This window comes from Poecile atricapillus, chromosome 4 (assembly GCF_030490865.1).
Source record: "Poecile atricapillus isolate bPoeAtr1 chromosome 4, bPoeAtr1.hap1, whole genome shotgun sequence".
Taxonomy (NCBI): Eukaryota; Metazoa; Chordata; class Aves; order Passeriformes; family Paridae; genus Poecile; species Poecile atricapillus.
The window spans coordinates 18,864,681-18,878,707 of record NC_081252.1 but is presented as its reverse complement, the minus strand read 5'-3'; the positions used below and the strand labels follow the sequence as shown (position 1 = coordinate 18,878,707).

General features: G+C 36.3%; 1 protein-coding gene across 1 annotated transcript in view; it reads right to left on the bottom strand.

Annotated features, from left to right (window-relative positions):
- TTC29 (tetratricopeptide repeat domain 29) overlaps positions 1-14,027 on the bottom strand; it is a 115,326-nt gene that overhangs the window by 85,620 nt on the left and 15,679 nt on the right. Inside the window, exons 4-5 of the mRNA XM_058838830.1 lie at positions 10,836-11,059; positions 1,075-1,260 (exon numbers count right to left, since the gene is read on the bottom strand). Of these exons, the coding sequence (XP_058694813.1) occupies positions 1,075-1,260; positions 10,836-11,059 (410 nt within the window). The remainder of the gene's footprint in view (positions 1-1,074; positions 1,261-10,835; positions 11,060-14,027) is intronic.

Below are 14,027 nucleotides of genomic sequence, written 5' to 3'. Positions count from 1 at the left end.
CATGTCAGCCGTAAGAGAACAAGAGGAAAAAATTGGACATCCTTTTAATTTAAAAAAAATAAAAAAGAAGAAAAAAGGCTGGAGAGTTTTTGTCTTATGTCCAGGCTTTTGCTGGGAAATTGGGCATTTCAAAACACACACCCTTCTGTCAGACATTTAATGGAATTAGACTATTTCCACAAAATATTTCAACTTCTGTCAGTCCTCTTTTTTTTTTTTTTTGTTTTCAGAGAAGCCACTTTATACGAGAAATCAGCCACAAGTTGAGTTCAGAGTTGGAATTGTTTCAACCCACAGCCAAATTTAGAAACAAAATCATAGTGGCTACACAAATCACATATTTTAAGCAATAGTTAGGCATGCAGTACACTTACAAATTAGAACTGGAAGACAGGCTTTATTCGATTACTTGAGGCTCACTTATTGCATGTCTTTCCACACCATAAAAGGATTTTATGCAGAGGAAAACACCATTTTTATACTCAGACTGCTGTCCACACACAAATCCCCCTGCCATGAAAGGTAATATATGCTTTTAAATACAGAAACAAGGTTCACCTTGATATAAGAAAGCAGTATTGCTTACAGTGAGAACAACTGTTCACTGCAACAGGCTCCCCAGGGATGTAGTAGAGTCCCCATCACTGGAGGTTTTTAAGATGCAATTGACAGGGTGCTAAAATAACCTCACTTAGCCTCCCCTTCCCATGAAAGTCTGGATCAGATGAGCTGTCAAGGTCCCTTAGAGCCTCAGCTGTTCTGTGATTCTAGTTACTTCTATTAATATCTTCTAATTTCAGAGACCCACAGTTTAAGGATGTGGATGGAGAAATGGAGCTTGTCTGATGCAAACACCAGTGTGGCAGTCATGTACGAACAAAGAGGGTGTCACTTGCAGTCAAGAAAACCAGAATGTCATTTTAAAAAGAACAAAAATATAGACTGTTCACCTAAGTGTAAGTTGGAAGCAGGATTAAACATTACAGAACTACACATCCACAGCTCTTTTAATTCATCCCAGTTAGAGTAACTACAGATGCCATCCAAAGCAGCTTTGTGATGTCAGTGCCTTACCTTCTTCCTCTTCAATGAGGCCCATGTTTACACATGCTTGTGCCTTTCTCTTCCCACCATCAATTTCTACTAACTGAGCAGTGTTATAGCATTGCTCATAAAAGTAGTTACTTAACCATTTGTCCTCAGGGTCATTGAAAAAGCAGGCCAAGCTAAGCTGGTTATCATACACCTTCTCGTAGTGCCCTTTAAAAACAAAATTCACAATAAAAACGTTATATTATCATCAGTGTTCAGAAATTTTGCATGTTATAGCAATAATATGAATAATCATAATGAAATTTAAGAGCTATTTATATTTCCACCATTCAAATGCCATCAAGTTCTGCTACCTGTTCATTTGGAGAAATATAAGTGGAAAATTAAAACCTTACAAGTCAGGCACAATTAAAAACATATTTTTGTTCTCATTTCTGTGTGCAAAACCAAAATTCTGTTCAATAAAACACAGAGAACCTGGATAAAACACTGGCTAGTCAAAGGAAAAGTCAGAGTGAGACTGGGGAAGCATTTTCCTCTGGGCCCTGAAAAGGCCTGAGAGGTAGCAACTGTGTTGATGGAGATTAAGAACCAAAAAGAACACTGCAAACACAATCTATTAATTCATATAGTTTTAAATGTTCAAAGTATGATTTACAAGAAAGGTTTTGAGTTTTCATGTGTATCCCATGTTTAGTACCTTAGCACTCTTAGAAATGGAAGACAAATTGAAATTGCAACCATTTCCCTAGGACCCACCCTCCATCCCCTGCACCCCCCAATTCACCAAGGAATTGTTCTCAGAACAAATGTGGAAAGCAGGTGAGACTCAAAGTCACAGATATTCTCTATGGCCTGAAGTTTGAATCCTACTCTTTATCATCTCAGACAGCTGAATGAACACGCATTATCCCTAAAATTTGCAAAAAACCTGCAAGTCCTAAATCTAAGTAGCAATACAAAATTATCCACAAATATATTATCCACAATTTAAAGTCACAGAATAACAGCTTATTTCCCTTGGAAAAGCACCTTTAAAAAAAAAAAACAAAAACCACAAGGTATCATCCTTGAATTATTTCAAAACTTGACTAATTTGGAGTAGAAATCTAAAACATTCCTGACAAATCTTATCATACTGTTCCTCCCTAAAGTGAATTTGAAAGATCTATTTCTTATATGATGCTGAAAAATCTGAGATGATAAAGTACAGTATGAAGCTATATATTTCATGGCCAATAGAAATTAATTTTCTGTGCAAACTCTACTCATGCCAGAAGTGAAATTCAATAATTAGCTAAAACTTCATTGCAATTTTGGTGGGTTACTTAGTGTGTTTGTGGCTGTTAAGGAATTTCCATGTATTTGAGTAAAGGAGTTAAGAACAGGAGTTACAACTCTTTGGTTAAGCTGGATGTGTGAACAGAACTGCTTTGTTTTTGGCAGTTCTGCAGTTTGTAAGCTTTGTTCAAAAAGGAGAGAAAAGGGAGAAAAGAAAAACCCCTCTTAAATTTAGGGTATGGAGCACCACACGAAAATCAACTGGGAAAAAAAAAAATCTTTTCAGCATAGGCAAGATCTCAAAGTTCAGATCTTTCCTAAGTGTTTTGAAACTGTGATAACCATATGAAAACACTTTAATCAAAAGATGCAATTAAATTCTCTTCTGTTACCTACATGACAAATTGGGGGAAATCCAACTTCCAAAATAATGAGTTTAATGACTGTAAATTGCACCACCTATGCAAGTCACTTGCACTGTTTGGAACACACAGCCGCAATAACTCAAACAAGTACTTTAAATTCATCACTAAACCATATGAGGGTTTTGTCAGCCTTATCTCTAGCATGTTCTGTCTCAAAATTACAAATGATATATGACCTTATTGAAGAAACAAATCTCTCATTCTCTCTGTTGAGATTCTATTTGACTTCAGAATATCTTGATAAAGTTCTTCAGTGTGTTGCACAACACACTGGACTTTAGTCTTTTGAGAAAAAGGTCTACCACCTAATCATGTCTGCAGTCTTCATGATGTTCATCTACTCCTTGTTTCTCCTCCCTTTTTCTTCATCTTGGTCATTTCAGAGAACATTGTCTGAATTCTTCCTGCTTAAAGTTTTTTGAAATCAAGCTGAAACCTTCTCCCCATTCTTGAACATGCATTTTATATTTTGATTTAAAATTTCATTCCTCTAATGATAAACAACACTTTTTTATTGCTTGTTATTTTATTTATTATTTTGCTTTCTTTTTTATTTTCTCAGAATTTTCCCTTCCATGAAGCTGTAACCTCAGATTTTTACCTTTTTAATAATTCCCACTAAAATATATAATATTATGATTTTGAAGCAATGTGTGTTATATAAATTTCTATTTCTAGGATTTTAAAAGAGATAACATCCTTCCAAGAAACAAGTGATTCACAACCTCTTTAAGATCACCAAAAATGAAACAGCTCAGAAATTACATTCAGATTATCATCTCATCTTCTGGATCTAAGGTTTTAAACCAAAACATAAGCTTAAGTTTCAAAATTCAGCTTTGAGAGGAGTAATAATCAATATACAGACTTTATGTATTCCTAGTCTGAATATCCTTCGTGGCTGTGAGATTTCATACCTTGTGGTTCTTCTCAGGACTGAAAAAGCACCTCTTGGGTGCCTCTTTTTCAGAATATCCTGTAGTCTACATCATATAAAACATATTTATACATTAGAAATTAAGACTACTTTGGTACAACAGCCTCATAAAAATCTCGTCAAATGATTCTGGAGTGAAAATAACAAAACTGGGTTGGGTTTAATATATTTGCCTGTGTGCATGCACATACACACATATATGCCTGTGTTTGTATATAACAGATATATTTATACATCTATACATCATTATCTATCACACATATCAACATTATATTAAACCTGAGACACTGCAGTCTACCAGCTACCAAGAAGAAAATGAATTCTTTCCTAGCAAAAACCAGGACAACAGACACAGATACGTCTATCAAGACCCAGTTGGGATCCATCCAAATGAACCAATTTAGATACGGCTAGGAGTTACCTAGGATCCCTTTCCTCTCACTGAAGAAAAGCAGATATTTCTTGGCTGAGATTTATCATCTCATCCTAACCTGAGCAATGCTTGCAGCCAAGGCAATGCTTTTAGAGATTATCTCAGAAGTAGAGGTAGAGCTTCCCACAATCACAAGCACACAACCATATAAGCAGTGAAATACAAGATAATCATAACCACTAACATAAAGATAATGATACACATTACGTACAGAGCACAGTGGAGTGAAAATGAACTCAAAAGATACCAGAGGATGCATACAAATGGTTGCAATAACCCAGAAAGAGAAGAGATAATTGGATGGATCATCATTAGCTACAGACACACTGGATACAGACTTGTTCCTCTGAAATCATTGCTGCAAAGTATCAAGGCACTTATGTGACATAAAATTACGCAAATAACTTCAAGTAGTGCCCTGCAAATCCCAAGGGATGGAAGTGACCTGAGGCGGACTCCAGCTACTGCCACGGCTTTGATTGAATGAACTTTAATGTGACCCTCTGATGGCAATCCTGCCGGTGCATAACAATGAGATGTGCACAAAGACAACCACTTCTCTGGCATTGTCTTGGACAGTGGCTGACCAGATATGCTGGCCATAAAACAAACCCCCAAACTACAGATTTTTGAAGTTATATTGTCTTCTGGATTCAAAGTTAATTGATATTATTTTGACAGTGGCAAAGCTCGTGTGTCAGACTTAGTGAAAGTGAACTTTTACATCCCCAGGAGAGGAATAGGAAAATACTCTCTTGTATAAGACCTCCAAGAAGCAGTTCATATACTAAAACTTTGAGCTCTCTGATTTTGTAGAGTAGGTTCTCTACAACTGATTATAAAATACATGTAGACAAGTCATCTTTAGGTATCTGTTGATCAAAACAATGAAAAACTCCCTAATTCAGTGTTTATTTACAAAAGCATAATTGTCCTATCAAACCTTCCTGAGATCTTTCTGTTAAACAGAGATTAAAAAAATCCAAAACAACCTTCAGCTTAAGCTTAAACATTAAACCCCATATATTAAACACACGGGGTGTTTCATGCTCTGTATCGGGATGTCTTTAGGTGCACCTCAGTTGCCAAGAAGTGTCTTCTTTCACTGTGCTCAAGCTGTAGATCCTGACCAGCCCACAGAAGAACACCTTTGCTCCTGGGCTCTTCTCAGGAACTGCCCCCTTGGCAAGCAAGGCTGTGTACAGAACAGAGGATCACTCAAATCCATGTCTTCATGTTTGCTGTACTCAGCTAGACAATTACTAAGTAGTGCAATGCAAGGGGGAGTGAGGTGCAGTTTGAGTGTGAGAACTCCAACATGGCTAAAATGAGAGAAAAGAAATCTACAGAAGGCCAGCAAGCCATGCTAGTGCAACTCAAACACAACTTGCTGCCACATCTCTATGATCTCCTTCTTGACAGGATGCAGTGGAAGAAAGGAAACGAAGTACAGGAATGGTCTTTAGAGAAGAGATGAAAACCTCATGAAGAGATCCTGGCTTGGTGCTTCCCTTGAAGAATAAAAGGAGCAGCTGTTCCATTTTGTATTAACAAGAACTTACACTCATTTTTAAACCATAGGTAACAGAAAGAAATTTTTCAACATCCAGTTATGACTCAGTCTTTTCCACTCAAAAAGTCACCAGTCAGTCCTTTGTTCCTGCCACACAAAGGCCATACAGAAACTTCTCGACAGGCATTAACACTCATCCCCCACTTCAGTTATCTGTTTAAAGTTTGTATGACTGGATTATAACTGACACTCCACTCTTGAAGACACATAAAGGAGTGGCCTAAGGTCAATTAAGTCACTAGGAGTAATTTTTTATGTCAGAATGAGACACTATTAATGCTGGAAGTTTCATTTTTCTTTTGCCAGAGAGATCAAAATCAGTGATTTAGTAGACAGCTGATGCTGTGAAGAATTCACACACAAAAACATCTAGGCTGTAAGTCATTGAATCAAGAAGAGGCATAAACTGCAGTCGAATACGGTTCTGCAATCAGTTATTTCCACCTAGATCTATACATGGCAAAGAATCAGTCCCTTTTGCTTGTTCAGAAAAAGGATGCCTCTACATCTACAGGCAGAGGACTCCTCAATATTCCAGAAAGTTTATTTATAAATGGATAATTTTTTTTCCCAAAAGTTTAGCCTTAAGTCCACAAATGAAGAAAGTAAAAATATGAGTTGTGAGCATGATGACACCAAATTTCAGGCAGAGTTTGTTTCCTAGAGTGCACACAGCACAGCACTCCCAACATTTCCAGGAACCTAAAAGAAAAACGCTTAACAAATGTACAGTCTATACAGAAATGCTACAGAAATGGCCAGGGTATAATTTTACTGGATAAAGCCATCTAATGATAATAATATGAGGCAATTAACTGGTAATCTGGAATGCTAAAAGGGGACTCCAAGCTATTACAATGAAAACATACTACAGACATTTTCTAAAAAGTGCTGCTTCTCAGTGGTAGTTCTACAAGTGGCTGTACTTTGAGGCTTGGCTTCTTTCCTGGATCACTTCAACTTTTTGTAAGGTAACTACAAAAATAATAAAATTCTCCACTGGTCTCCAGCAACTGCTGCATTTTTTTCCTGTGATAAAATATTAAGTAGGGAATGATAAACCTCCTTAGAAAGTCAGTGTTCCCTTGCCCAGCCCCTCAAAAGCAAACAAAACTATGCCTCATCCAAGAAAATACTAAAAGAGGGTTTGTTGTATTTTTTTTTCTTTTAATGCATAACCCCTTTCCATATTTTTTTTTTTTTAAAATAGCATGGGCAATGTGTTTATTGCTATGCTTCTTGCACAGGCCTAAGGCAGAAGTGCAAAATCTTACAGAAAAGCTGCCTACTGTAAAATGCTAAACTCTGTTTTCAACCTTGAGTATATTGAACAAAGATTTTCCAACGCAAACACAAAGACACGTGCCTTCTTCATAGACTTTAAAAAAAGACATCTTTTACAACAAAAACTAATGATAACTCATACTGTCAAAATTTTTCTCCATACTGAAGTGAGGGACAGAAAGCCAAGTTGTCTCTTCTTTCTACTTGTGTGTGTCTGGTACTGTCTAGAACAAGGGTCAGCAGCCTGCAGCACACGCACAGAGATTCAGCATTTAGCACACAGCACAGCACAAAGGTTGAGTGGGGTCAGGAACCAGGAGCAGGTGGAATCTTAGAAAGGCAGCAGCTCCCAGGTTTTAACTCCTGGTTTCCAGCAGCTGCTCCAGTGATCAGCTAATAAGCAGTGTCTTGACCTTTTGAAAACTTGTTCATACCTGAGGATTCCATCCTCTGGATTTGCCACGGTAATCTGCCACTACAGTGCTGAGATCCCAACACATGTTGCAGCCACTGAACTGTGGCATTTTCCCTGGTTTTGCATTCCTGCTCTGGCAAAGCAGAGTTAACAGCTGGGACATCACTTCCTTTAATTGTTCTTGAGCTGGAACTTGCTTTGCATTCCTTCACACATCTACAAGCAAACCACCTCACTCTAGAAAGTACTGATAAATAGTAAATATAACTTGCCTTTTGAAGGAACCCCCAGTATTTCCATATACATGCCAAGAAATCACTGTATACATCAAATGCTGAACTGTGCAGATCCATTACTCTGGCACTTATCCTGCATTCTTCTGTAAAAAGCCCTACAACTATACATATTTAAACAGCTCAATTACCTCCTTTTTTATTTCTTCTAAGTTCCTGAAACAGGAACTAGTAAAAAAAAGGTTAGTCTAGGATAAAGGAACATCAGAAAACAATTAAAACTCCCTCAATTTTGAAGTCAGAAATATTTACTTTACTTGCATAAAGAAGGCATAAAAACACAGTCAAGCATTGCCTATCTCTGCTAGTGCTTTTAGAATTATGCTGAACTCAGGGAAAAATGAATCCACCAGTCACTTTTCTGAGAAGCTACAGGGATTAAGTTTCCCTCTCTATTTTTTAAATACTTGGGAGATACTCAAATGCAACAAAAATGAATTTAAGCTGGACAGGAAAAAAATGTTTTCTTTGCACACAGTAAAATATTGGTAATGGGCAATTAAAAAAAAAAAGAAAAAGACAACTCTTGTATGATTTGAAGTTCAGCCAAAATACTCTATTAAAAATGAAAAGAGAACCTTTACTGATGCGTGTAAAGGCAATTAGTCTGTACAGTGTAACGCTGGTAAACAAAATGTTACTATTTTCAAACCCAGCAGTAAAGAAAGTAATTGCTCTTTGATAGCCTGCACATTGTGGTGGATGGCTCTGATTCAGTTCAAGCAAACAATTTACACCCAGCATTGTAGTGTCCTAGAACTATAAACTGTGTAAACCATTACAACACTAACATTTTCCACCAATAAATATGAAAACGGAATGTGTACATAGCTTGCTCTGTACACTATGGTAAGTACCATAAAACTCTAAAATTAGAAGTTTTAAATTATATTCAAAATTAAGGCAGTCTAATGGGTTCAGCACAAAACCAGCACAGACAGCCATATTCTATGATCCAAAAATATCAGGTAAAAAAATTAAATAACAAGTAATAAAATTATTTACTGACAAAGTCAGTGTTTTGTTTTCCACATACCACTCCAGGTTCAAACTCCAATGTTTCAAGAAGTTTCAGTTCATCAAGAAACTTACCAGTCATGAATTTTTTATGGCCATTGTTTATAACTGCTATTTTTTTTTTTCAGCGTAATTGTTACCTGAGGTATGTAAAATTTCAGCCAACCTAATATTAGCAACATCAACCATGCCATGAAACTCTCACCATTTGCTGACCCGACTATTTCTTTCACCCTTTTAAACTTGAACTGTGGCAGCTGAAGAGCAAATGCAGGTCAGCTGCTGTTGTGGCTGCTACATCATGGTAAGTTCCAGCTGAGGTGAACTGCTAAATGATTCTTAAATGGTGTCAACTGGAGTTGTCAGGAGATCATAAGCCAGAGCCCCAAGCAATTTGATTAGAATCAGAGAGTAACTGGATTAGCAGAACTACTGAATTAGTGTTTGATGAGCTGCACAATTCATGTGAATCTTCACAGCACTGCTGGCTCTCAGACCGGCAGCAGGAATTACCATCCACCCTTTTATATGCCAGGCAACTCAAACCTCATTTTACACAAACAAGTTATTTGTGCGAAGGTTTGCATTGAAACTGGTAAAAAAAAAAAAAATCAAAACAAACTATGCTTTAATCTAGCAATTCAATAACAATACTTGCCAACTCCTAATTCTTTTTTTTCTTCTTCCATTTTAATCAACAGGCAAAGTTGGGAGATAGTCTCTCCTAGAGGCAAGGTGCAATCAGGCAGCTGGTGGTGGTACCTTGTCTCTGGGGAAGGTGAAAAACTTACAGAGCCCAGCACACAAGAAATGCCAGATTCAGTGAGAGAAGGGCAGGAACTGCACATTCAGCAATGCCTTGGCTCTCTGGGAGCTTGTTTGCCACCTCTGTTGTCATACATCAGCCTGTAACACTGAAAAATATAATGTACTGAAGGCAGGCAAACTGTTCTCCTCAAGTGGATGCAGGGAGCAGGTCCATTGAGTTAAGCTATGTCTAGTACTTTTTAACCATCAAATATTGGCAGGATGCTTCTGTCGGGGCAGTCCAACCCCCAAACTTCTCTGATATTCTGCAAGATACTGGGGTGCCAATTCAGGTTTAGTCATACTCCAGGAAAAGCTGAAGATTCTTTCCAATTATGGCTAGCTGGACTTCCTGTCAATAATTATAGTGAATTAAATGAAAAAAAACCTCAAGTTTTTGCTTTCATGGCAAACATAAAATAAACAGTTAAAATTAACATTTTTTTGAAGTGCCAAAAGGGTTTCTTTTGCTGTTCCTTTTTTGAAATGAAGCTGCCCGTCTCTAAATTTTAGACAAAATGCTTAGATTCCAAACTCACAGGCTTTACTGTAGGTTTTTATATTTGTAATGATCAAAATGCAACCTGAAACAAGACAGCTACTGTGAATCAACTCAGCTATGAAGCAGGATTGCAGTCAGAGCTTTATCTGCCTCCATCCCTAAAATTATTCCAATGGAGAAAGATGAAGTCAGTTATGTTACTATTTATAGTAAAAGGAAACGATAAATATGAGTGCTTAGTAAATAGTAGGCAATAGAGAAAATACAGTAATTTGGAGTTATGTGTTCACTAATATATAGTAATTCACAGGTGGCATGTTACATCTGTGTGCTGTATTTTATTTGACACCTTCACAATCCTTTTTAAGTCAGTCACAAATCCAAACACAGTTAGCAGACGGTATTTAATAAAATCAGATTTATAAAACTATTACTGTGTGAAACAACATTTCACCTATTAATTTTTTTAATACAAAACCAACTACTTAGGTCTATAGAGGAAGAAAAACAATAAATAATGAAACTATGAGAAAATAATTGAGATGTTATCAAAGCTATAAATACATCAAACATTTCTGATGATATCAAAATGCACTCTACATGTTTTTCCTTCTTTTTTCTTCCTTCACAAAACCTCTCCTGATATCTGCAGTTGCTAATCATTTATTCTATAAATACAGCTCAGTTGACTAAGGCTGCAATGTGCTAAGATGCAGTAGCGTTTCAAATTCATACATGAAACAATTTGGAAGCTTCCCCCAGGCACTGGCGGCTGCGGCTCCCGCTGCTCCGCTACCCACAATCCCCCCATTTACCTGCTCGCTGGGCTGCCTCAGCCCCGGTCAGGAAGTGGTAAAGCTGATCCAGCTTATCAGGCTGCTCCTCCAGGGACTTCTCATGCCATATGGCTGACCCAGGCCCTGCAGCCTCCCTCAAGGCATTCCACTTCTGGATCAGAGTGAAGAGCTCAGAGAAGGACTTGTGATAACCCTGGCGCAGCATGTCTATGCAGATGTTCTTCTTGTATGAATTCCTGTAACTGGGAATAAGAAAGGGAGATTTTAAGCCTTTAAACCTGTATTCTGTTCTCCACCTTACCAAATAAGTGCAGATAACTACAACAGCTTTCAGGAAGAGACCTCTGCAGTTCAGCAGCAGGGAGTGGGTATTATTTCCCCTGCTCAAAAAGAGATCTGCTAAAATCTGATTGCGAATGCCATACCCTAGGGAAGCAAACACGGCAATAATAAATACCAATATATTACATACATTGAAAACACAGTAAAAAATTACACTGGTATTCTTTAGCTGGTATTTGGTAAAAAAGGCTGACTGATGGGAACCCCTCCCCCCATGTTTACATTAGTTCATGAAAACACAATGAACCCTTAGTTTGCTTTAAGACAGTGCACAGGGAACACTGAGGCACATGTCAAAACAACATATATGTCGCTATATGTAACACTGTTATTATATGTTATATATATATTGCTGTATGTTATATGTTTATGTTGTTATATATATATATATATATATATACACACATTAAATAGTTTTGCTGTAGGACAGGATGGCCTGGCTTAAAAATGTCAAACGCTATGCCAGAAACATAATTGTTAGATACAATTTTCCTTCCATTTAGCATATAACTTCAGCTGGTTTAGTGATGCAAAAGTTTGGTAATTTCTCCCTAATTTTACAATCAAATGATGCTATGATGAATTTTTATTGAAGTTAGCGCCTTCATAAACTCTGATAAGATGTACATAGCAAAAAGTTGTGGAATCAAATATTCTCAAGTGGTAATACACCTTTGGGGGTATTATTTATGGAAATAATCAAAATATTTCTTTTATATGACATGAAACAATCACTGTGTCCTATTCTGGAGAAAACCATGAGTGTAATGGGACTGCAACACAAAAGTACAGATGGAAAGGCTTGCAGGGATGGTTGTCCAGTCTGGGAAAACCAACCTTTACCCCTGTAAAATGGCAAGGACCCAGAAGCGTTACCTTTATCTTGTATATTCCATTAAGTTCCCAAACTCTTTTCAAGATTGTCCTTTAAGATTAAAATCCATTTAAATTCAAATTATCTCAGCTTCAAAATAAATACAGAATTCTGAAAAATGTGATTTATAGTGTAGGTAATAAATTCAGGTGTAATAAATAATAGCCCAATGAAACTAATACTTTGATCTTAAAAAGGCCTACTGCAGTTCTTTAACAATGTTCAAAAAATGGAAGTGATGCAAAAAAATTCTTAGCTGGACATCAATAAAATAGATACCAATGTATGATGTAGGAAGCAAATAATCTGCATTATTTCATAATAGACATAATTAAAATGAAATCTCTTACTACACAGATGCACATTAATCCTCCACATGTATTTTTCGCATTTCAGTTGCAGAACTGAGAATAAAAATATTAAATAATCCTGACACAATTTAGACCAGACAATATTGAATTTGTGTTTAACATATAATAGATGGTTTTTGAGATAGAAAATCACACATTGCTCACACATATTCTATTCTATTCTATTCTATTCTATTCTATTCTATTCTATTCTATTCTATTCTATTCCATAAAAATTTGCAACATTTATCTTATAAAAGTATATGAGAAATATGTTTAAACATTTAAATCTTAATTTGCTAGAGTATGCTATATTTGACATATACCAAATGTACAGTATATTGCCTCAAAATACTGTAAAGATACTATGCTAATACCATGCAATGTATTCCCTATTTTTTTATATGGAGTACCTTTTTCGTTCCTGTTTGAAAATTCTATGCAATAAAAAAAACCCAAAAACAACTCTGAAGAGCACAGGTAAAAAATTTCTCCCAACTTCCAAAGGCCGAGGACTGAATCCTACTGTAATATAACTCAGAGAAGTGGAATAACACTCTGCATAGCAGGCACACACATGCCTGTTTATTTGTAATGGTAAACAAGGAAGTGGTGATAAAAGATCTCAGGAGTCACTACCCAAAATATCCTTCAGGTAATTTTTAACATGCACTGCACACTTACTGAGCACAGAACCAATATTCATACAAATAAAAAAACTGTGTGCATGTAACATTTTATTTTCTATAGACAGATGTATTTTACTTCAAGCCAAAGCACGTTTTCCCCATAAGAAATCATTATTAGCAAACCAGTAGAGGAAAACAAAGCATACAGTAAACCATGTCATTTTTAAAAAAACAGAGTCAAGAGTGTTTTAATAAATCCCATCCTAACTAATTAAGAAATTAAAATAATGCTGAGGTAATACTACTGTGCAGAGCACATTTTTTCTGAGGCAAAGAAGACTGATTTTGGCACACAAGCAATGAAGCTATCTACTGTAAAACCCTTCAAATTTAGTGGCATAAAAATAAATGTAATACCAGTGACAATGCACAAAGCACACAATAATACTACTATTTTTTCCTCAAGTTTCTGTAATATATAAGCCATGAGTGACTGACCACATACAAACAATAAAATTGGGCAAGAGATTAATGATATTATGGGGATAAATGGTATTTGTATCACCTAAAAGAGCCTGACGCTGCAATGAAATCTAAAATAGTTACAGTTATCAAAGTGTTTCCAGATGAAAATTCCAGGGTCCTTTTTTTCCCCCATCAAACACTTCTTTTGAACAGAGGCATGGTGTAGGTGAGAGCAGTAAACTCTTCATTATACCTTGAAATAAACTATAAATCCTCAATCTCCAAACACTTTCCATCCTGCTTTTTCTGTCCTGCAGCATGTAAAATCTGAGGTTAAGCAGAACAACTCATGTTTTAGATAACTAAAGATTACTTGATTTCTAATATCAATATCAAATAAGATACCTAAGATTCCTTCCAACTCAGGATATTCTGTGATTCTGTGATTTATTTTATAAAATCCCACTGTTAGCATTAGTGTAGTATGTTTCTACATTAATACCTTACACTAAACACTTTTGACCCTTGCTACCTGATATATTACGATTTA